Source organism: Lemur catta, chromosome 17 (assembly GCF_020740605.2).
Source record: "Lemur catta isolate mLemCat1 chromosome 17, mLemCat1.pri, whole genome shotgun sequence".
Classification (NCBI taxonomy): Eukaryota; Metazoa; Chordata; class Mammalia; order Primates; family Lemuridae; genus Lemur; species Lemur catta.
Genome location: NC_059144.1, coordinates 24,340,256 through 24,364,942, shown reverse-complemented (window position 1 = coordinate 24,364,942; position 24,687 = coordinate 24,340,256). Strand labels below are relative to the sequence as shown.

At 52.4% G+C, this 24,687-nt stretch overlaps 1 protein-coding gene across 1 annotated transcript; it reads left to right on the top strand.

Moving 5' to 3' along the window:
* The first annotated feature begins 464 nt into the window (after positions 1-464).
* Positions 465-23,161, top strand: BPIFB4 (BPI fold containing family B member 4). Its single transcript, XM_045528821.1, has 16 exons — positions 465-570; positions 1,902-1,964; positions 2,331-2,844; positions 3,806-3,910; positions 4,643-4,786; positions 4,990-5,053; positions 5,499-5,559; positions 6,631-6,722; positions 8,344-8,547; positions 9,921-9,974; positions 11,963-12,133; positions 14,207-14,274; positions 15,917-15,959; positions 17,681-17,744; positions 19,556-19,632; positions 22,828-23,161. The coding sequence occupies exons 1-16, from the start codon at positions 465-467 to the stop codon at positions 22,849-22,851; spliced, it is 1,854 nt and encodes a 617-aa protein (XP_045384777.1). The 3' UTR covers positions 22,852-23,161.
* The last annotated feature ends 1,526 nt before the right edge of the window (positions 23,162-24,687 follow it).

Sequence of the window (24,687 nt, the reverse complement as noted above, 5' to 3'; positions counted from 1 at the left end):
TGGCGGGGGTGATAGATAGATGGGAAGATGGCTGGCTGGCTGGATGGATGGATAGGAGGTGAGAATGAGTAGATGAGTAGATGGCCGGTGGGAGAATAGATGGGTAGATGCTGGAGAGATTCCCCAGAGCCTGCCTGCTACCGGCTATTTGATATTTTTGTTGGAATCCTCATTACCCCTCTCCCCGAGGCTCAATTTATAAACCCCATCTTGGGCGATCAACAGACATCCGTGTTCTGGGACGGTTTGGTTAATGGGTCTGCTTTGTGCTAACAGATACATTTCAGTTTGAAAAATTCAAAAGGTGGTATCAGGAATTCTGGCCCCTGCCCCACTGCGTGACCTTGGTCAGTCTCCCTGTCCCTGGGTCTGCTGGCCGGGGGGGTGGGGGGGGTGGCAGGGGGGGGTGGCACCCAGCCACGGCCACCTATGTGCTGCCCCCTCTGCAGGGAAGCAGCGCCAACATGTGGACAGCGTGGTGTGTGGCTGCTCTGTCCGTGGCGGCTGTGTGTGGCCTCCGTGAAGAGACAAACACGGTCCTCAGAGTCACCAAAGATGTGCTGAGCAATGGTGAGTCCAGTCCTGAAGGGGGCTGTGGGTGGCATGGGGAGGGCAAGGCGGGCCAGCCAACTCCGCGGTACCCAAGGACTCACCTCCTATCAGCAGATTCCACATCAGATGGCTGGATGAATTCTCCTCTCTGGGCCTCAGTGTCCCCTTTTCCTCTTGGCTGCCATTTCCTGTGCACCTACTATGTGCCAGGCACCATGCTGGGACTTTATATTCATTCTCTTGAGGTAGTCGAGGGCAGTGATTAAAAACTTGGGTGCTAGAGTCAGCCATCCTGGGGTTCAAATCCTGACTGTATGACCTTAAGTCCATGACTTGAGTTCCCTGAGCCTCAGTTTCCTTACCTGTAAAATGGGTATAATTATGGTTCCCCCCCATCTCAGAGAACTGATATGAGAGTTAAATGAAACGACCGTTTGAAAACTTAGCATGGTTCCTGGTATGTAGAAGGCCCTCAAAAGCAGGAGCTATAATTATTCTGGCCTCCAATTCTTAGGAACTCAGTTTTGTCCTCTGGCAAATGAGGACACACTCCCTACCTCGATGCCCGTCCAAGGCTATCATAAGAATAAAAAGTGAGATTATTTCCTATCTGTGTAGTCTCTGAGTACTTTATAGGCCTCGATTTCTCTGTCCTCAAATGGGGACGATTATTCTGACCCTGGATTATTTTCCAAGAATCAGGGGAGATAATGCATGAGGAATTAGATTTTTTTTTCTTTTTTGAGACAGAGTCTCATTCTTTTGCCCTGGCTAGAGTGCCGTGGCATCAGCCTAGCTCACAGCAACCTCAAACTCCTGGGCTCAACCAATCCTCCTAGCTCAGCCTCCTGCGTAGCTGGGACTACAGGCATGCGCCACCATGCCCGGCTAATTTTTTTTTTCTATATGTATTTTTAGCAGTCCATATAATTTCTTTCTATTTTTAGTAGAGACAGGGTCTCGCTCTTGCTCAGGCTGGTCTCAAACTCCTGACCTCAAGTGATCCTTCTGCCTCGGCCTCCCAGAGTGTTAGGATTACAGGCGTGAGCCACCACATCTGGCCAGGAAGTAGATATTTTTAAAGCTGTGAAGTGTAGAATGCTTTGACAGGAGGGTGATGAAGAAAACCCTTGAAAGTGTGGCTGAATGATGTCAAAGTCTAGCTCAAGTGAGACGAGCAAAACCCAGCAGATAGAGAGCTCGCCGGGAGAAGCCTTCCCATCCAACCTCCGCGCTTTCCTGCGGGAAAAGCGAGGCCCAGAGAGCTGAGCAACGCTCGGAGGTGGCACCTGGGGCTGGAGGTGGCAGAAAGGGAGGAAGCCCAGACTGACACCTCTGCCTCTCTGCAGCCATTTCGGGCACCCTGCAGCAAAGCGATGCTCTCCGCTCGGCCCTGAGAGAGGTGCCCGTGGGTAAAGCCGGTGGTGACGGTGGTGGGCCTCTCCTGGGGGGTCTGCTTGGTGGAAGTGGGAGTGGAGGTGGTGGGGGAGGCGGTCTCCTGGGGGGCCTGCTTGGTGGTGGGGGTGGTGGGGGTGGCAGTGACCTGTTGGGTGGAGGCTTATTGGGTGGTGGCAGCAGTGGTGGGGGGCTCCTGGGTGGAGGTGGCAGCAGTGGTGGGGGGCTCCTGGGTGGCAGTGGTGGGGGGCTCCTGGGTGGAGGTGGCAGCAGTGGTGGGGGGCTCCTGGGTGGCAGTGGTGGAGGGCTCCTGGGTGGTGGGGGGCTCCTGGGTGGCGGCCGACACCATTACGATGACTACAGACGCGCTGAATTCCCCCGAGGTGTTGGTGGCGTTCCCTACAATGACTTCCATGTCCGCGAGCCACCCCCCAAATATACCAACGGCAAACAGCTTGGCGGTAATTACAAGTATGGTCACATTGAGACCAGCGACAACACCGCCCAGCTGGGGGGCAAATACCGATACGGTGAGATCCTTGAGTCCGACGGAAGCATCAGGGAAAAGGGCGACTATCGCGACGCCGAGAATGCATATGGCGGCCACAGGGGCCACGGGCGATACAGGTCAGCCGAAGGTGCGGCGACCGTGGGCCGGCTTCACCGGCGAGAGCTGCAGCCCGGAGAAATCCCGCCTGGGGTAGCCACAGGGGCGCTGGGACCCGGTGGCTTGCTGGGCACCGGGGGCATGCTGGCCGCCGACGGCATCCTGGCGGGCCAAGGTGGCCTGCTCGGCGGAGGTGGTCTCCTCGGTGATGGAGGACTTCTTGGAGGAGGGGGTGTCCTGGGCGTGCTCGGCGAGGGAGGCATCCTCAGCACCGTGCAAGGCATCACGGGGTAAGGAGGGGCCGGGCTCCCCGTCAAGCCCCCATGGAACCTGCAAACAGGGTGGTCACTCCCAGAAGCTGGCTTGGGACAGGGAAGGTCTTCAGTGCCCCGCACGCCCCGGGGCTTGGCCTTAGGACTGGGCGTCTTCAGAGTCCCAAATTACATGGTTGGGGGACCTGGCATGAAGCAGTCCTGCATTGGAGACCCGGCTCAACTTTTCGTATTCGTGTGTGACTTTGGGCCATTCTTTTAATCTCTCTGAGTCTCAGTTTCCTCATCTGCAGAATGGCCATATCTATAGTTTAAGTGGAAAAAGCCCAAGGATTTAAATTGTACATACATATTATAATTTCAACTGTCCCCAGCCTCTTCCTCATAGTCAATATGGAATTTAACAAATATTTAGAGCTCCTACTATGTGCAGGACACTGTGTTGACATTGGGACGTGACCCAGTGGTTAGCCAAGGAAAGACACCCCCTGTCCTTTGGGAGCTTGCAGGATCATGAGGGATATGGGCATTGCTAAAGAAGAGAGTAATCAAATGTAACAGTAGTGAGAAGTTCAAGGGGAAATGCGAATATGTACGTATTACAGGAGAGGTTGCCTATCTGGGGAGGTCAGGGAGGCTTCCTGGAGGAAGAGGACTTTGAGCTGAAATCTGAAGAATGTACAGGAGGGAGCTGGGCAAAGAGGGGCAGGGGCAAGTAGAGGGAATGGCATCTGGACATGCAAAAACGCTTTGAAGGAAACCTATGGAAATGCAAACAGTGGGTCTGTGGGCATTGCGGTTACAGGTCGTGGCATTTCTTGCCTTCAACTTCTCTGTGTTTTCCAAGTTCTGTCCATGAACCTCAGGTCTCTGTAGAGTCAGAAGCAGAGCAGGAAGGTGTGGGGGAGGGTGTCCCGCCCCCGGGCGAGTGGGTGGCAGTGGGGACGGCCACCTTCTCACTGCTCTCCGCCCTGTGCAGGCTGCGCATTGTGGAGCTGACCCTCCCTCGGGTGTCCGTGCGGCTCCTGCCCGGCGTGGGCGTCTACCTGAGCTTGTACACCCGCGTGGCCATCAATGGGAAGAGGTGTGTGCGTGCCCTCGGCCCTGGAGGGGCCCCCCCACCCTGTGTCCCAGTCTCTGTATCCATGATGCAGAGACAGGAAGACCTAACGTGTCGCCAGCACATGGCTCACACGCTTGGACTCAAGGTCACCTGTCAGCAGCAAAGGCAGCTTAGCGTGGTAGTGAAGAGCTGGGAGGCTGGAGGCAGGTGACAGCCTGGGTTCCAATCCTGACTCTCTTAAAAGCTGCATGAGTTTGGGCCAGTCCCCTAATGTCACCGAACCTTAGTGTCTTCGCTGGCCATGGGATAATAAGACCGCCTCCTTTTCCGGGTGGCTGTGGCCGTAGTGAGGGACAACAAGCAAAATGCCTCCCTGAATGGTGCCTGCCACGTAGTAGGTGCTTATTACAGGGCTCAGAGGGTGGACTTTGCATCAGTTTTTCCCCATAGGATGAGGTCGTGTCTACCAAGCTAGGTGACCGGGTAGTCACCTTGGAAACCAGAATGTATACTGAGCTCTGCTCCCCGCCTGGAAGCGCTCATAGGCTGATGGGGAGATTTGTTCACAGATGACTTGAGGGATCGGGGACGACTCCTGGTTGGGGACCCCTAGAGACGAGCATGGGGCAGCACAGATGGCAGCAACAGCAGGGACCAAAGCCTGACGGGGGAGGAGTGGGCAGGCCTGGGTAAGGGCGAGCTCCTGGTGGCTGGGGGTGACTCACGGCCTCCCCGGCCCTTGGCCTCCCCCAGTCTTATTGGCTTCCTGGACATCGCGGTGGAAGTGAACATCACAGCCAAGGTCCGGCTGACCATGGACCGCACGGGTTACCCTCGGCTGGTCATCGAGCGATGCGACACCCTCCTGGGGGGCATCAAAGTCAGGCTGCTGCGAGGGTGAGTGCCAGCCGGCAGCGGCTGCCTTGGGGACGCTGGGCTGGGCCGTCTCTGGCACGAGGGCGGGCACAGCAGTGACGCTGCAGGAGCAGTGAGGACTCAGGCGGAGCCACCTACACTCTCACCTCTGGCCCTGACCTGGCACATTCAGGGACTGCTCCAGGGCTCGGGGTCTCGGCTTCATCCTGCTCCTGTCTCCTTAGGCTTCTGCCCAACCTCGTGGACAACTTAGTGAACCGAGTCTTGGCCAACGTCCTCCCTGACGTGGTAAGAAGCTGCCCCGGGATGGGGAGCAGGGAGCAAGGCTTTCCCCAGACCCAGAGGCCCCAGTCCAGCCTCCATCCCTGGGGGTGTGCGGGTGACCTAGACGGACGGAGGGAGCCAGGGGGCTGGGGCATGTTCTTGGGGGCCTGGGAAGGACCCTGAGAAACGAGAAGGGACAGATTCGTGAAAGGATGACAAGGGGAGTTTGAGAGTCGCACAGTTCTGGGTTTGAATCCCAGCTTGGGCACTTCCTAGCTGTGGGACAAATCACATCCTCTCTCTGCATCTCGCTTTTCCCATCTGTAAGTGGGAATTACGGGCTGTGGCAGGGACTGTGCCCGGCACAGAGAGAGCGGTCAGTAACATTAGTAGTCATTATTGCTACAGTGCACCCCTCCCCCAACTGCCTGCAATGTCACCAAAACCGTGTGCCGTTTCTCCCCTGCAGCTCTGCCCCATCGTGGACGTGGTGCTGGGTCTTGTCAATGACCAGCTGGGTCTCGTGGACTGTAAGTCCTTCCCCCTTTGCTACAGCTGCCAGTGCCTGCTCTGGCCCAGCCCCAGGAAGGCACTGGGGACACAGCCATGTCCAGGAGGAGGCCCAGTGTGGGGGCGACAGACCTGCCCTTGGGCCCTTGAAGGGTGGTACGGCTAATGCCATGAGAGAGGTGCCACCTGGCCTTTCCTCTTGCCCCCAAACATCCCCCAAAGTCCCAGAGGTTGTTCACTGGGAGCCAGGAAGCTAGGTTTGAGCCCGGCTCTGCCCTGGCAGCTGTGTGGACTTGGAAGGACTCTTCCCAGTGTCCTCAGCTCTAAAATGAAGGGTCTGGTGTCAGCACACAGAGGGACTGGAGAACAAATGGCAGGAGACACCATAGAGACTGAACAGGTCCTCAGAATCAGGCTTCGACACCACCTCTGGTGCTGGATTTCCGAGTGTACATTCCTGAAAGCAAAGCTGCTCCACAGGGTCGTGCAGTTTGTGCACTGCACGATTCCAGGGACCTCCATTCATGTACAGTGTAATGGCAGCCCCTCAGATTGTGCAGTGCGTAGCTCCTACAGCTGTGCAGGACAGTCCTCTCTCGTGGAGTTCCCATTCCTCTGGGACTCCACGTGGTTTGAGAATGGCTTTCCCAGACAGGTAAGACTCTTTCTCTCATGGCCAGAGATGAGGAAGGAAGAGCCCACAAGGTGGGGCTGTTCATTGCATACAGTCAAAGAAATGCCAAATTCAACAAAGCGCCACATTGTGGAACCCTAAATTTCTTCCCTGGTGCACAGCACTTCACAGTTTACAAAGTGCATCAACATCCGGGATATCACTATGCTCCCCTCCTCCCAATATTGTCCAAGAGGTTATATTAAACCCGTTTTACAGAGGAGAAAACTGAGGCTCAGAGTGGTGCAGTGACTTGCCTGAGGTCACACAGCAAGGAAGAGGCAGAATGTTTTCTCTCTGTGGTGTCTGGAGCTGGAACCTAGGTCCCACCCCCCCACCCCCAGGCACAGGGCCCAAGGAGGGAAGGTGTCTGGATGGGTGAGGGGGACCTCCCTCTGACCCCCACGTTTGCCTGCAGCTCTGATTCCTCTGGGGATATTGGGAAGTGTCCAATACACCTTCTCCAGCCTCCCGCTTGTGACCGGGGAGTTCCTGGAGCTGGACCTCAACGTGAGTGCCTGGGCTTCGGGGCAAGGGCAGGGGCCTCCTCCCCAAAGGCGGGTGCTAGTGAGGGCTCCTCGGGCTTCTGCTGCGTGCCGGGGAAGCAGTGTGGGAAAGGAACCGTTTTCTGATTAGGTGAAGACCTTCCAGCAGCGGTGTCAGAAAACATAATCATAGCCCACACCGCCCCAGTGCCTGCTGTGTGCTAGGCACATTCCAGGTGCCTCATGCGGATTAACTCAGCCTGTCCTCACAGCAGCCAAATGAGGGAGGCACTCTCACTGAGGGAAATGAGGCACAGAAAGGTTAAAGCACTTGCCCAAGGTCACACAGCTAATACATGTGGACCTGGGGTCTGAACGCAGGCAATGGAGCTTCTAGCTACTAGGACTGCCGCTGTGGGCTTGGGTTCGCTGGAGGAATGTATCTGGTGCTCGTGAGGTTCCAGTGAGCATTTAACAACCTGCTCTCCATGATTAAAAAAAATAAAAGCCCTGATTTATAGCATTTGCTGATTTCCATGGTATAAATATTGTACTTCCACCACGGGCAATTGCAAGTTAGTAACATGACGTCGCCGAACACAGAGCTGGGAAGCGATGCACGGAATCAGGTCTTGAGAACTAGTACGAGCTGGCTGCTTCAGCCCCGCTCTGAGTCTGGCCCTGACTGTGCGTGGGCCAGATAATCCGTGCTTCCCCTGGGCTGCACGAGCATGGCTGTCTCCTCACTTGCTCTGTCAGGCACAGAAGCGCGGGTGCACACCCATGCCCCGTGCATGCACGTGCACCTATGCACACGTGTATATGCATGCCCGGAATACTCAGAAACATACATCCATTCGAGAGATATTTGCTGGTTACCTGCTGGGTGCCAGGCTCTGGGCTTGGCGCAGGAGGGACAGTGGCAAACAAGACAAAGTCTCTGCCCTGATGGAGATTATAATCTTTTGGAGGGGACAGGCCATAAAGAATCACTCAAGCAAATATGCAGTTATAAATCATGAGCGCTGTGATAGAGGACCCGAGGCTATCAGAGCCTAAAGCAGGGGGGTATGCTCTACACATGGAGCCAAGGAGGGCTTCCTAAAGGAGGTGGCACTGGAGCTGAGACCTGCCAGATGAGTGGGACCTGACACGAGGAGTGTGGAGGAGGGAACAGCCTGTGGGCAGAGCCCACGGTGGGGTGGGGAGGAGGTGGGGGGACTGGCAAGGCCCTGGTGGCTGTCCTGCAGAGGGAAGCCGAGGGCTAGAGTGGCTTGAGATGAGGCCGACCGGGTCCCCTGAGGCCATGGAGAGGACTGTGGTCTTTAGAGAGTAGATATGCCAACGTGCATTTTGCAGATGCATAAACATGCTAATTCATTACGGCAGGGCTGGGGTCGGAGAGAATCTATGACATATGGCTATAATTACAAGCGACCATAAAGCAGGAACTGCAAGAGGTTCCATTCCATCACCAACTGAAGACGAGTTGGGGGCCATAAATGAAAGAGCCACTCAGACCCAGTGGGTTTAATCAAAGAAGGCTTCCTGGAGGCAGATGCAGGCCTCATTCCAGTCTTCAGCCTCCCTGTCCCCATTGTCTCCCTACACCCCTCCCCATGACCCCTTTGCTCTCTTCCCCCCAGACCCTGGTTGGGGAGGCTGGAGGAGGCCTCGTCGACTATCCCCTGGGGCGGCCAGCTACGTCTCCCAGGCCAAAGATGCCAGAGTTGCCCCCCATGGGTGACAACACCAACTCCCAGCTGGCCATTTCTACCAACTTCCTGGGCTCGGTGCTGACTGTCCTGCAGAAGCAAAGGGCGCTGGACATTGACATCACCGACGGCATGGTGAGTCTGGCCCGCCCAGGGCGTGAGGTGGGCTGGGAGGTGGAGAGCTGCCCGTGGACCCTTCACAGTCCCCACGCTCTCGGGAATTTGCTGTAAAGTGAGAACAATAGACAGTGCACCCCGCGACTCATCTCCAGCTCACAGGAGGACATCAATTGTGTCAGTATCTGCCAAAGCGTGGTGCCGGGGAGGATTTCAGGGGGTCCACAGACATGGCATTAAACGACATCAAGTCACGTGATGAGAAAGATGCTCCCTATACAGTCCTATTTAATCTTATTTTAAGCCTTTTTAAAGAGCATGACATATATTCACATAGATTTTCCTCAATATAAATGTTTAGAATCTCTTCATTTGGTGAACATTGATAAGTAACTAAAAGGTACATTAGAAGAAAATGATACCCTTTGGTAGGCTCCAGAGTCATTCTCTCTAAACTTTTTATTTTGAATAATTTTAAGCCTTCAGAAAAGTTGCAAAATAGTACAATTAATGCCCATATATCCTTCACTTGGATTTACAAGTTAGTATTTTGCCACATTTGCATCATATATCATCATATATATCCATCCGCCCACCCTCCTACCACCCACCCACTTACCCATCCATCCATCCTTCCATTATCTATCTATATATCTGTCCATCCATCTACCCCATCTGTTGTTGAACAATTTGAGTTTTTTGAGACATGCCATTTCACTCCATAAACTGCAGCGTGTATCTCCTAAGAACAAGGCGTTCCCCACAAAACCACAAATTGTGTCAATCTTCGATTCCATTAACAGGAAAGTCTTCACTTCCTCTCCTGTACTTTTAAGCGTCCTCTCTTTAACTAAAAGAACAGAGCTCAGGCCCAAAGCCTGCCACAGGCAATGGTACCCACGCACAATGTAATGGTGCTGTCTCATTCTTATTGCATTTGGTTTCACAGTTGTCATCTCTTTCTGTCAAGTGGTCCTGGTTTTCCACTTTTTAGCATTTGAGGTCTTAAACAGTAAGTGAATTTAAAGAAGACACTGAGTCAATAATAGCACAGGCAGGCAGTTCAGGGAGAGGGTAGGAACCATGAATTTAGTGGACAACGGGTTATGCGAATGGACTTAGCATGCTCACCTTGTTTTCATAAAGCAATACATTTTTAGAGAAGGATTCAGGGCCTGCCTGCTCCTCTTTGCCTATGGGGAGCTTAAGCGGCTGGCCAGCTACCTAAGTCTCCATGGTGACCGCTGCTGGACAGGCAGAGCCTCCCAAGGGGCCTTTAAGGGAGAGAAGATGCCCCGCTGGGTGTCTCGGCAGGCAGGAGTGTAACCGCTATGTTAGCCACTCCTGTCTCGGCAGCCCCCGGGACCCACACGGCCTTTCTTGTCCCACAGTTTGAAGAGCTTCCTCCACTTACCACGTCCACACTGGGAGCCCTGATTCCCAAGGTACGTAAGGTGGGTGGGTCCCCCTGTCTTCAGCCTCTCTCTCCGTCTAGCTGTTCTAGGAACCAGGTTGGAAGACACTGAGCACTAGGGCGGGGTGCCCTCACCTCCATCCCCGCTTGGGAGTGCAATGAGGGGACAAGGAGGCCAGACCCCCCTGGTAGGGGCACAGAGGGTTGAGGGGGGAAGATCCTGAGTTCTAGCAGTGCACCGGCCTGTGCAGGTCGCATCCTGGCCTGGCTACGCCCTCGCTGTGTGACTTTGGGCGAGAGTCTTAACATCTCTGAGCATCAGTTTCCTCATAGGTCAAAAGAAGATGCAAACACCTATCCCATGTTCAGGTTATTCAAGGAGGGTGTAGGAGATAACGAGTAAAGATGCCACCACAGGCCGGGCACACTCGGGTGCGGGGTAGCCTGGAGGGGAAGAGCAGCTCTTTGAAGCAGACAGACATGGTTCAGCAACATGCCTTAGACAAAGGATTCATCTCACTGAGCCTCAGTTTTCTCATCTGGAAAATGGGTAACAAATCTCACCTCACAGGGTAGCAGTGGACCTAGAATCTGAACCCAGGCAAAGAGCAGGCATTTGACAAATGTTAACTATTATCATTTATTGTTGATAATTACCATTTTTTTTTTTTAAGAGCAAACGTGCTCTTGTCCTGTTAGTGGCCATATACAGTTGGAACAAAGGCCTTTCTCACCCCAGGGCTGTTCCCATCTCTGGTCTGGCCCGTATGTAACCTTGCAGCTGGCAGCAGAGAAGGCGTTGTACCGGTGTGAAGGTGGCTGTCATCGACAGCTGTTTTGGACATTTTTCATCTCTTTTCTGCCTGACCCTCCTCTAGGTCTCAGCGGAATTCAAAGGCCTAGTGGGTGGAGACCAAACTCAACACGTGGTCACTAGCGCCCTCATGTGGTTATCTAACATAATAACAGAGGCAGCTCCAGCAAGACCCCTCAGTAGACTGGACCTTTTATTTATTTCACCACTTCCTATGTGCACTGCACTTTACAGTTTATGAAATGTTTTTTAAGAATCCACTATTTCTTGTGATTCTAATCATCCCCCCCATCGATGGGACTAGAGGGGACAAGCATCCCATTTTGCAGATGAGGAAACAGAGGTTCAGAGAGGTTACACAAGGAGGCAGTGGCAGAGCTGGGATAGAAGAGGGACTCAGGCCTTAGTGGCACTGGGTCTGCAGCAGGGGGGATTCAGGCTAGACACAGAGGGACGCGTCCTGGAGACCCGGGCTGGGGTGGAGTCACCAGGAGAGGTGACTTCTTTCTATTCCTTTTAAAAGCAACTTTGTGGGTTTGCCCATATATTTATGCTCGTTTAACATATTTAAGAAGAATATGTTATTCAGTAAATAGGGCAAACTGGACATTTTGTGAATTGTCCTTTAGTAAATTAGCTTTCAGGGAGCCAGTCTGCGGCAAATCTCCAGCAAATGCAGGCAGATGTGCCCCCCTCGGGGACCTCCCCGTGCAGTTTTCACCCCAGGAAGGGTGTCCAGAGGCAGTGGGAGGGGAGCAAAGGGCCGGGGCTGTGAGTGAGACAGACCTGGCCTTGAACAGTTTGCCTGGCATTTCCCTCTGAGCCTCAGTTTTCTCGTCTGTAACATGGAGAAAAGATACTCCTTGGAGTTTTGTGATGATTGAATGAAACTAAGAAACGTCCGTTTAGCACCTGGCCCAGCACCCCCAGGAGACCCCACTTTGCTCAGTACCAAGTTTGGAGCATTTCTGCGTGTCAGGCATTGAATTTTGCTGGCATTATCACACGTAATCTCGCAATAACCCTGTGTGAGAGGCTTGGAGAGGGCAGCTCCTTGCCCACACCCCACGGGGGGCGGGGTGGCTTTGCCTGTGGTTTGTAGACCTCAAGCAATGTTGCTGGATCTGAAGGGACCTAGTGTGAGACCCCCTGGGCACCCCGCACTGCCGAGGGCCCCGCCCACCTGGCCTGGTGCCCGCCCTCAGGTGTTCCAGCAGTACCCCGAGTCCCGCCCGCTCACCATCAGGATCCAGGTGCCCAACCCCCCGTCCGTGACGCTGCAGAAGGACAAGGCGCTGGTGAAGGTGTTTGCCACCGCCGAGGTCATGGTGTCCCAGCCCAACGACGTCGAGACCACCATCTGCCTCATTGACGTGGTGAGTGTCTGGAGGTGCAGGTGGAGCCCTGCAGACAGAGCCCTGGGTCTCCTGGAGCCCACAGACCCCTTCAGAGCCCCACAGTCCCCCCATCACGACAGTGAGCCCAGCTTTGGGGCCGGAGGATCTGGTTCAAAGCCAGCCTTTACTGCTTCTAGCTGTGTGACCTTGGGCAAGTCACTCCCCATCTCTGGGCCTGATTTTCTCCTCTAGCACAAGGGCATGGCCGCAGGGCACTGATAAGATGCTCAGAGCAGTACCTGATGCACCATGAAGGCTCCAAAGTGTTGGCCATTATTATTCCCACAGGTGGCCTTGGCCATTCATTCAGCAACACTCACCGAGCACCTACCATGTGTACGCTTTCTGCTAGATGCGGGGGAAAGGGGAAACCAGACGGATGGTACCTGCTCTCTTGTCCTTGGTACCTAATAGGGCACAGATACAAATACGCCAATTCCCACATTATTTCACAGAAAGGAATCCTGTCCTCTTAAAAGGCAAATCGTGTTACTCTCCTGCTTTCCTCCAATCCTGAAATAAAAGCCAGTCTCCTAACAAAGTCCTTCGAGACCATTCTCTGGTCACTTTTCAGCTCCTCGATGATCCTCCTATATATCAAACATGGTCCAACCTCAGGACCTTTGCACATGCTGTTCCCTCTGCCTGGAACGCTCTTCCCCCAGATAGCTGCATGGCTCACTCCCTTCCTTCAGGTTTCTGCTCAAATGTCACCTTCTCAGAGAGACTTTTCCAGATCACCTGTCTAAAATGTCCCCACCCCTCCCATCTCTCTCTTCTCCTTTCTCTCCCTTGCTTTACTTTGCTTGTAGCCTTAACCTGACATTATTATTATTATCATTATATCATTATTATTATTTGAGGCAGTCTTGCTCTGTCACCTGGGCTAGAGTGCTGTGGCATCAGCCTAGCTCACAGCAACCTCAAACTTCTGGGCTTAAGCGATCCTCCTGCCTCAGCCTCCTGAGTAGCTGGGACTACAGGCATGTGCCACCACACCCACCTTTGGGCATTGTCAGATAAGAGACTGAAAGTGTCGATTCTCACCCAGGAGTGGGAACGTCTGTCTACTCTCTACTGATCAGCCTCCACTATGAGCATATTTTCCATCAAAAGCCCAAACATTTGTTTGAGCCAGCTCAGAACACTGCCACAACCCCCACCAACCCAGGGACACAGCCCTGACTCATACTCCCAGCTCTGCCTGGTCTGGCCCGACCACTCCAGCCTCACCAGCCCTCTCCCCTCCTTGCCCTCTGGCCCCACCTCCATCCCCGTAATGCCAACCTCTTTCCTGCCTCAGGGCCTTTGCACATTCCCTCCCTGCTGTCTGGATTACTTCCCCACCTTCTTTTTTATCTGGCCAGATCCTGCACACCCTTCAGTCCAAACGTCTCTTCTCAGGATGATGCCCACGCCAGACTAGGTCCCTGTGTCATGCATCCCGAGTCCCCATCTCCATCATAACACCACCTTAATTTGTTGGGATCTTGTTTTTCACTCTTTTACTTATTTATTTTGGGTGGGTGGCAGGGGAGCAAAGAGGGATTTTCCTACAAGTCTTTTACTTGGAGAGTCTGAGCCTTTTCTGCCCTCTCCCGGGGGACAGGGCTGTTGTGATTGACAGCGATGATGCCCAGTCCCATCTGCAGTGGCTCATCTAAAGCAAGTTCCATAGGCTGCAAGCTGCCCCGCCCCCTTGGAGCTATCATAGAGAAACTTGGTAAACACCCCGTGCCAATCATGGGGTTGCTGTCACATTTGTCTTTCTGAGCAAGCTTCACTCCGCCCTCACTGTGACTTACTTGCAACCAATAATGAATGTCAGCAGTTTATTACTCTGAACTCCTTCCTTCCAGAGTGGGGGAGCCCATTCTATGGTGAGTGTTACTGGGAGTCACATGCTTGTCAAAGGAGGTTTGACCCAGGCCTTAGGGAACAACCCGCTATTATGCTCGGGCTTAATGACGCTTAGCACACAGTGAGCCCTCAGCAAGCGACGCCAGCACGTGATGGCAGTGATGTCTCCTTCTTCTCCCCCTTTCCCTCCAGGACACGGAACTCCTGGCCTCGTTTTCCGTGGAAGCCGACAAGCTCATGATCGATGCCAAGCTGGACAAGTAAGGGCTCTTCTGCCTCGGCTCCCAGGGCAGCCGTGAGGGAGGGATTAGAGGTTTCCTGTGTGGCTGTCAGGGCTGGGTGCACCCAAGGGGCTGCAAGGGCGAAAATGGCCCGTGACTGCCAAGACCACGGTCACAGACCAGGCAGGGTGGGTGAAGCCATGAACTTGTCACAAAGAACCCGCTGCCAACAACAACATCAGTAATAATAGCAGCACTGGCGACGCTGGTGCACCAGGCTTTGCTCTGGCTGCTTTATATTATCTTGTTTCTCCGTCCCAGTGGTCCCTGTGGAAGTCAGGGCTATTAACTTACCTTTTTAAGGAGATGAAAACTAGGACCTATAGCAGTGGATTTACTTACTCAGGGCCACACAGCGGCTGCAGGCCAGCCCAGATCTGCGTGACCTGCCGTGTTGAATGTCTACACCCATGAGCCTTGGGGACAAGCAGTGCTGTGTCCACTGAATGTCTATGCGACCTTGGCCAAGTGACTTCACCTCTGAGCCTCAGTTTTCTCATCTGAAAATGGAGATTATAGTCTTTGCTTCATAGGATTCATAAAAATAATAACTACTGTTTATCAGATGCTTTCTATGTGCCAGGCATTGAGTGACGTCCAAGACGTGTCTTCATTTAATTCTTGACGTCAGTATATGGAAATAAGTACTATTATTGTTTCCATTCCAAGATTAAATGAGATCACATGTAAAATTTGTAGCATGTACCTAGGTCATTGTAAGTTTTTCTTTTACAACCAATTTGTATTAAGCCCAACAATGGGAGTTACTCATAATACGCTACGGATCAGAGCCACCCAGGAGGTCCCCAGGGGTGATGTTCCGCCCGCGGCCCAGATGGGGAGCAGGGCCAGCCGCGAGAAGAGCTGGGGAAAGCATGTCCCACCCGAGTGGAGCCGCGTCTTTGCTGAGAAGGCTCCTTTGTGTGCCTCCTGCTGACACCGCGCTGATCCTTAGGGACGCTCCCGCATGGTTTCCCACCGTGGGCGAGCGTGGTCTGGCCTCTCTCAGGGAGGGCTGTCAGCTGCAGGTGAGACTCAGGTGCAGCGAGACTGAGGCCCTCACAGTGCACGGTGAGACCTTGAACCCAGGCCTCCCTTCTCAGAACAGCACAGCAGCCAGGGGTCAGGTTCAGGGTGTGAGGCCTGGGCTCTCCTGTGCTAGGGCAGTGGCCACAGTGAGCGACCCTGGCGCCTCAGGCTCCCCCTCCACTGGATTGCTGCAGGGATCACACGACGGGTGGCAGTCACTCACGCACACGTGGCACGGGCCATGCAGCGGGCCAGGTTCTGTGCGCTGCACACGAATGCCTCATTGAGTCCCAGCAGCCACCCACTGTGCAGATGAGGAAACTGAGCCCTACAGAGGTGAGGTCCTTTGGCTAAGGTCACACAGCCAGTGGATGTGAGCCTTACCCATGTGGCATAGAAAGCTCGTAGCATCGTGTCTGGTAGACAGTTAGTGCTCATGCATGGAAAACCAGGCTTGTTCCTATCAAGCCCGCCCGGATCGGGAGTCTGCGAGGGTGTTGGGGGACCGGCCTCCGACAGGCTGTTGCAAAGCAAGTGCCATATGATTCTCAGGCCATCGCCGCTTCTGATGGGCTGTTCTCTTCACCCGCAGGACGAACCTCAACCTCAGAACCTCCAACGTGGGCAACTTTGATGTGAGTCCCCCGCTCAGGCCCCAGGGCCGGGTTTTCTGGGAGTGAGCCCAGGAAAGGTGTCCCGGGAACGGCAATCCCGTGGGGCTGGCTGGGCCTGGGGAGGCTGGGAGTCCCAAAGGCTGGCATCAGTGCGGCCAGGCCTCACTTTGCAGAGGGACAGATGGAGAAACTGAGGCCTGCAAAGCAATCGAGGGGCAGAGCAGAGACAGTGCCTTCCACTCTGCCCATGGTGCAGCCTCATTTGAACTGGCTGAGCCGCTGGGGGCCCTGGGCCCAGATCTCTCCCCTACAGGGTGAGGAGGCCGGGGGGCAGCCGTGTCCTGTGGGGCCCCTCTCCCCTGGACCCAGGAGCCCACTGACTCCTGTGTGACCTTGAGCAGTACCAGCCTACTCTGAGCTTCAGTTTCCTTGTCTGTAAAACAAGTTGGGATTCATTTCCAACCTCCCTTCTGACCCCTGCTTTCTAGAACTCTGCTTTTCTAAGGACCACAAGTCTGAGACGCTCGCATACCAGGATTCGGCCCTGTTTCATCTCTGTGTTTTCTCTTGGGTCCCCACCTAAGGCTTCGGAAATACTCCTCTTTTTATAATTCTTTAAAAATGAATTAACAGCTAAACAGATGCTTGCTTACTGGGATGAGCTTGGGTGAGATTTCTGCATCTGCAGAGAAAGTCAAACCCATTCATTGTATTGCTTGTTTTTTTTTTTTTTTTTGCTTTTCTAACCCAAAAAACTGCAGCCTGTGAAGTTGGTTATCACCAGGTTCATTTTATAGGGAGAAAATGCCCCAGTCTTCACAGCTGGTTAGGGCAGAGTTGGGATTAGAACTGAAATCTCCAGGCTCCGAGCTGAGAAAGGGGCTGACACTTACTGTGAAATTATGAATATCTGTGGGGCTGCAGAGATGTGCATTAGGCACTAAACGAAGCTCTTTTCTCTTTTAATAAGCTTTTCTCGTTTAATCCACACAATGTTCCTGTGATGTGGGCACTATGATTAACTCCATTTTCCAAATAAGGAGGCGAAGCCTGGAGAGGTTAAGCGGCTCGCCCAAGGTAGCGATGGGGAGTGAGTGCGCTGCCCCCACCGCTGTGTGGATCCCACCGGCAGGTGTTTTACACGTAGGAGCTGATAATTGGTTTTGTAAGCGCCCTGTGAGGTAAGGGTTGTTCCCTCGCACTTTCAGGTGTGGAGCCAAGGCTTAGAGAACTTAAGGGAGGTGATATACGAAGACTCAAGGCCAAGCATTTTATACGATCTGCCCGCAATCCTCACCGCATCCTTGCAAGCTGGGTTTACTGACCCATTTTACAGCCGAGGAAGCTCCACAGAGGCTGAGCTGGCACGGGATCCTGGCGTGTTGGCGACGGGGCCCAAGGGCCTTCCGTGACACCATCGTGCCATCAGGGCAGGCCACCCTGCACCCTGTGCTCTGTGCCTTCCGGGGGAGGAAGGAGGCCTCCCTCAGTCCCTGCCTCACAGGGGCCTTGGACCAGTGCTTGCCCCGCTGGGGGCCTCAGCCTCCCCATCTGTGCAATGGGCAGGTGGGCGAGGTGCACCCAGGGGCTGTCAGCTGAGTGGTTCTGGGATCCCAGGCGCTCTGATTACTGGAACCCTGAGACTCTCCCAGAGCAGCTCTGCATCTTCATCTTGGGCCCCGGGGCCCTTCAGAGCTGAGCAAACCCCCCGACTGGGCTCAGCCTTCATTCTTCCCCTGCAGGTCGGCCTCATGGAGGTGCTGGTCGGGAAGATTTTCGACCTGGCATTTATGCCCGCGATGAACGGTGAGTGCAGGTGCCCGCACCTCTCCTCGGGCACGTGGTTTGGGGACTGGGGTCTGCCGGTATGTTGGGTGTGCCGGATGCACAGTGGTACCAGCTCCATAGTGTTTCCGAGAACTCCATTGGAAGCTTATTTACGCCTCTGAATGCAAAAGTTGCCTCCATGTCTCCATCAGCTTTCTTATTTTCTTCTTTCTTGTTTGAATAACTGTTTTGTTTTTCTGATTATGAAAATTCTAATTATATATGAAAATTTTATGTGTGCAAATTTTAGAAAGTACAATTTTTAAAAAATCTCACCTCCCAGAGGCAATTCATCTCAACATCTAGATATTAATATATTTCCTTCCAAACTCTTTTTTCTCCCATTTTTTTAATATGGTGAAGATATTTTCTGACTAATACACATGAATAAGTTCTGGAAAAAAGTTCAATCAGTGTAGATGAAGCCAAAGTTGCCCTTACCAACACCCCCACCCTCCTAACCCAGCACCCGCCCCCCTGGCAGCCACATCCAGTTAGGTTTTCTTGCCCAACTTCATAAATAGAACAGACTGAGCACGCTTTATTCTCAGTGGCGTCTCAGGAATGTGATCCGGAAGGCTGCTTGTGGAACCGTGGGGGGTCACGGGGTGGGGGTGGCCTGGCGCAGCTGCTGGAGCAGCTGGGGACCCACTGTGTTTGGGAACCTCACCCCAGCCGGAGCCTCCCTGCTATTCTGTCCCACCCTTGCTCCCTGGAAGAGAGGACGGGGAGGGATGGCACGTCCCAGCTGATGTCGGCAGCTGTACCAGCTGGGGTTCTTTTGGAGCAATCTTGATGGCACACGGACCCATGGCCAGAGGAGGCTGAGTCTCAAGGACCGGGAAAGCGCTGGTTCCCCAGTGAGAGAGGATGGGGTCTGCCGTCAGAGCTGGGCTGGCCCGGCCTGGGAGGCGAGAGACGGAGACTCAGTCACTGAGGGGTGCTGTGAACTTGGGGGCAAGTCCTTTAATCTCACTGAAATGCAATTCACCATCTTCAAATGACTAGATTGGACTAGATCCATGATTCCCAAAGTAGGTTCCATAAAACATAGTCCCGCAAAATGCCCTGAGAAAAGGGTTCCCTGGCCAAGCAAGTTTGGGAAGTGCTGACTATATTCCTGTAGGCTAGATTCACAATGTGCTCAGCTCTCTGAAAAGTCCTGCTGAGCCAGGAAGTCTGTTTAGCTTCACTTAATCCACTCACCCTTTCCTCCCCACCCCCTTCTGCCTTTCCTCTCTTTCCTCCTGCTTTCTTTCTAGAACATTACTTAGCAGGTCCACTTAGGCTCTGACAATCTGAGAACAAGCAGCACACCCCATGGCAGTCATTTGCTGGGGCTCTGTGTGCATCTTTCCATTCCTTCACTCTGCAAACGCTGGTCCCCTCCTCTGTCCTGGCCAAGGGCTGGGTGATACTAGGGACACAGTCCTCGCCTGCAAGGATCTTGCAATGCGGTAGGGGCGACAGACACAGAAACAGAGAACTAATATTTTGTGATTTATCTAGTAGAGTTCAGGGGTGGGTGGGGCGTGGCAGGAGCCCAGAGTTGCTTGGCCTGTGGTCCAGGAAACCTCGCAGAGAGGTGACATCTGGACAGAGTCTCAGGAAGGCTCAGAACTCATGAGGGAGGCCAGGGTGAGGGAGCGAGCTCCAGGCATGATGAACTGCAAAGACAAAGGCCGAGAGGCATAAAAGAAATTGCCAGTCTTCTTGCAAATACTGGTGGCTTCTAGGGAGACTAATGCCACTGACCATGCTTGACCACTTTTTGTCTGTTTGTTTCACAGCTGTGCTGGGTTCTGGCGTCCCTCTCCCCAAAATTCTCAACATCGACTTCAGCAACGCAGACATCGACGTGCTGGAGGTAAAAGGGGAGACCGACCTCTGTTCTGCTTCCCTCCCTGCTCTTTGCTTGTTAACTTTGGCCACTGCAGACCGTCAGGCCAGGAATTGGGAAGAGGAAGAGAAGGGGAGGGAGAGGGAGGGAACAAAGGCCTCTTCCTTCAGAGTATGGGGCTGCAGGACCAAGGGCAAAGCTGCTACGAATCTTTAAAGGAAACTCTCATGCACAATTTCATTTAGTCCTCACCGCAGACATCATCGCTCCCATGTCACAGATGGGAAAACTGAGGCTCAGAGCGGCAAAGGGCTTGCCCAAAGTGGGAGTGTGATGTAGTTCATTGGAAAAACTTTTACTGACCGCCTACTGTGTGCCAGACACTGTGCACGGGGCTGGGGATACAGCTTTGAACAAGTACAATCTTGGCCCTTGCAAAGCTCTCCCAGCCCAGTGGGGAGACGGACCTTGGGGTAAATATTCCTGAAGTAATTGACTAATTAGAACCATGACAGGTGCCTTGAAGTTCAAATGCAGGGGCTCTTGTTTCCACTATAAAAACCACCTGTGCTCAGTATCTGACATTTGGAAAATATAGAAAAGATTAAACAAACACGCGCGTATCCTCCTATGTGGTCTGTGTGTCACCCAGAAATTACCCCTTAGAACATTTGGCTGTTTTTCATTCCAGTCTTTCTGGAGTTTTATTTTTAAACATGGCTTTGCTCAGGGAGTCAGTGGAGCATCAGGGTTAAAGAACGAGGGCTTGGAGCCCAGTGGCCTGGGTTCAAATCCTGACTCAGCCAATTTCCAGCTGGGTGACCCTGAGCAAACTACTTAACTTCTCTGAGCCTCAGTTTTCTCCTCTATAAAAAGGGACTAATCATAGTACCTACCCCTAGGGCTGCTTTTAGGATAAAATGAGACTCTGTGTGCAAAGCTCCTCGCATAGCCCTTGGCACATAGTAAGCATTCTGGAAGCATCCACCATTATCAGTATCATCATTATGATAAAGGGTGCTGCAGTGAACATCTAGGTACACAAAACTTTCTAGATTCAGGATTTAGTTCCTTGGAACATATTCCCAGGAGTGAATGAAGGGCCTTTGCGTCAGATCAACAATCTCCTTTCCAAATGGCTGCGCCCATTTGCGCTGCCATCAGCAGTGTGTGGGGGACCCACCTGTTCACACTCATGCTAGGCTTGGACCCTAACCCAGGGACCACCCCACACCACGTTAGGAGCAGTCAGGGGAGGTCTATAGTGACGCTGGATGGACAGTGTGGGCAGGGGTCTGATGCAGGCTCTGGGACGGTCCCCAGGGGTGCCTGTCCTGGTTCCATCTCTTGAGCTCCTGTGGGACCTCAGCATTGCTCCGAGCCTCAGTTTCCTCATCTGAAAATGGGGAACAATAATACCCACCTTGTACAGTTCGTGGTGAGAAATTAAATGAGATGCAGCATTTTAGTGTTAAGTATTATAATTCACGTGCACCAAGGGGTTAGTAAACACGAACAGAATTGGCACAAATTTCTCATCATCATCACTTCTGCTATTCACTGAGCATGTTCAGTGCCCCACGCACTGTTTTACATGGGTTTAGCCTCACCACAGCCCTGGCTGCCAGCTGCCCTCACATAGTAGGCGAAGGGCCTGAGTATCAGCGAGGGTGAGCCGCTTGCTCGAGGCCACGTAGCCTGGGAGAGATAGAGTTTGCACCGCAATAACGTGAGACAGCTCAAACCAGTGGCCCTCGATGGCGCTGTCTTGCAGCCCCCTCCCCCAGGGCCTCTTTGAAATTGATGGAGATGAATTTTACCTTCCTAAAGTATTTTCATATCAAAATACATATTACTTTATTATAAATTACTTATGTTTTATTTCTCCCTTATATTTCCATAAAGGGATTATACTGACTTTAAAATATAAACAGGTCATATAACCTATTAACTTTATTCCAGAATAATGAAGGAGGTAAGACAAATGCCTGTAATGAAATGTAAAATGGGTGTTGGGTTTGAAGGGTTTAAAGAAAACCTCAGCCCCTTGCATGGTCTTGTAGGCCCTCTGTAAATTTTATGGATGTAGCCCTTTATTTTAAGTGTTTATTTTGAAATCATTTTAGACTTAGAGAAAAGTTGCAAAAATGGTGCAGAGAGTTTTTTTTCCCCAGCTTCCCCCTAATGTTAGCATCTTACAGTGACCCAAACCAGGAAATTAACACTGATGCAAAACTGTCAACTAATCTACAGATTTTAGTCTGCAGTTTCCACTATTATCCTTTGTCTGGTACGGGATTCAGCCCGGGATCCATCTTGCATTTTGTCCTCACATCTCTTTAGAGCCCTCCACTCTTCCTCACCTCTTCCTTTTGTTTCATGACCTTGATGTTTCTGATGGGTCTGGTCTGTTTTGTGCAATGTGCCTCAATTTGTGTTTGACTGATGTTTTCCCATGGCTGGATCAAGACTGTGTGTTTTTGGCAAGAACCACAGAAGTGATGCTGTGCCCTTCTCAGTATCTGACTTATTCCTGGAGGTGTTCACGTGGGTCAGTTGATTAAGACGGCTCCTGCCAGCTTTCCTCACTGTAAAATTACTGTTTTTCTCTTTGTAACTAATGAATATCGTGTGGGGTGCTGCTTTGAGACTATGTAAATATCCTATTTCTCGGGGTTTTTGGCATCCATTAATGGTTTTGCCTGAGACAGTTATTACTGTGCAGTTAGCCTAATGGTGATATTTTATTTCTGTGATTCCTTTTTCATTTATTAGTTGGAATTCTACTATAAGGAAGAGCTGTCCCTTCTCCATTTATTTATTTATTCTTTCAATTATTTATTTATGTCACTATTGACTCGTGAATATTTATTTTGTTCTATAGGCTATAATCTCTTACTTTTATTATTTAATTTGTTGAAGATTTTTTTAATTATGAAAATGGATTTTGGAAGACTGAGGGGAGGGGCTCAGGCTCACTTCTCTTACTTTGGGAAGAAGGAGACAAGTGGTAGGGAAGGAAGTGTCTTGCCCAAGGTCCTCTTTTCAGGGGAGGATCATTATGGGGCCAGGGGATCCTCAGGCCATGTGACCCCTCATTGCTGTTCACAGTTATGCTTCCTGGAAATGTGATGCTCTGATCCAAAGGCAGGTGAGTGTCTGGCCAAGGTGTAGCCAGAGCCACCCCACCCACTCACCGGGCTCTCTGTTCTGCCCTCCAAGGACCTTCTGGTGCTGAGCACATGAGGGACAGAGGCAGAGACGCTGCTCCAGCTGGAAGAAGCCAGAACCAGCTCCCGGGAAGCTTGGCCTGGATACTGCCTCCCGACCCCAAGTCCCTTCAGCCATCACAACAGGTCCCTCCCCAGCCCTTCAACCCTCTTCCCACTTGCCCCCACCCCAGAAAGGATCCAGCCAATACCCTGTTGGCAAACAATCCCATCTACCTATGGTCAGCCCCCATCAGAGGGAGGGAAGTCACCTTGGGCGCCGAGGTCTTGCAGACCCCATGCTGCGTACTTTATGCTTTCAATAAACGATTCCACTTCTCCTGCAATTGGGTGAGTCTCCATGAAGGACGCTCCCTCAGGGTCTGGGTGTTTTCTTCCCTTCTTGGCTGCGCCTGGGCACCTGGCAGTTGTAACTACAACTGGCCAGAGGACGGTCCCTCTGCTGGACAGGGAGGGAAACAGCAGTCTCTTCATATTAAAAACAATCACAGGGCATTAGACAGAGAGGTTCCCCTGCAACAGGACAGCTTTGTACATCACTAATCTCAACTCTGGCATCAAGAGGTCATTAAAGAGCAAGAATTTTGGAGTAAGTAGGATGAGGTTCAAATCTCAACTCTGTCACTTGGTTATGAGATTCGATGAGTAGCCTTTCTGAACCTCAGTTTTCCCATCTGTAAAATGGATAATAATAATTACACTCTAAGGTGAGTGGAAAGATAGTAAAAAAATGATCTTATTTAATGAGGTGCTTAGCACTGAGTCTGCTACACAGTAAGTGCTCAATATGTGCTCACTGTGGTGAGTAATAGAGTCAGCTAATTCCTAAAGTATAAGCCTTTGGAACCCCCTGCCTCTGGCCAGAGGTAAACCGAAGACAAGGAGGGGCACTTGGCCTGTCCCTTGAGCAATATAGTACCCGGTGCCCCTCCCAGAGCAAAGGCAGGCCACGTCTATGCAGAGAGTCACAGGGCACATTCAGGGCAGTTTTAGGAGTTATTTGATTTCAAAATGCTTCTAGCCTTGAGGGTGTGCAGAAATATTTAAGTCCCTTTCACACAATTAAGATTTTTTTCCTGCTTTTTTTTTTTCATGTCTTGTTTGTTTTCATTTATGTACCTATCAGGCAGCTAAACTATTGGCTTGTCTGGTTAAAATTAGGTTCCATCCATCCATTCATTCATTGCCTACCTGCCCACGTTTTAGGCACTGGGAACTCTCCACTTGACAAGCGACACAGGGCTTCTGTCCTGGCGAAGCTTAGATTCATTCTAGTCCACAAGACAGAAAGTGAACAATAATAAGTAAATAAATATAGACTATTTTGAGATTGTCTTGAGGGCTGTAAAGGGAATAATCTGGGACACATATTAGGGAGAGAAGGGGGAGAGGCTGGAGGCACCACTGGGCGGTCAGGGAAGGCCTCTCTGAGGAGGGGACACGTCATCAGAGACCCCTCTGGGGGCCTTCACAGTCCATCACCCTTCTCCTCCCCAGGGCCCGGGGGTGGGAGCGGTCCCCTGGTCCCCTGGTCCCCTTGGTAACGCCCACACCCGAGCCGCTGGAAGGAGGAAAGGACTCGGAAAGCAGTAGGGCGGGACTTCCTGTCCAGCCTGTCCCGGGAAGGGCTAGAGGGGAGGAAGTCCCGCCTTCGAGGGCGGGGCTCGGGGAGGGGGCCGTTCAGTCCCTGTTATGGCTGCACATTGTCTCTTTCATTTTTAGAACCATCTCCTATAAATGAATTAATCCATTTGTTTCCATCTCTACTCCACCCTGGCCCCGCTCCCATCATCTCTCCCCTGGACCGCTGCTTCAGCGTCCTCCCTGACCCGCTCTCCTAGTCTTGCCGCTG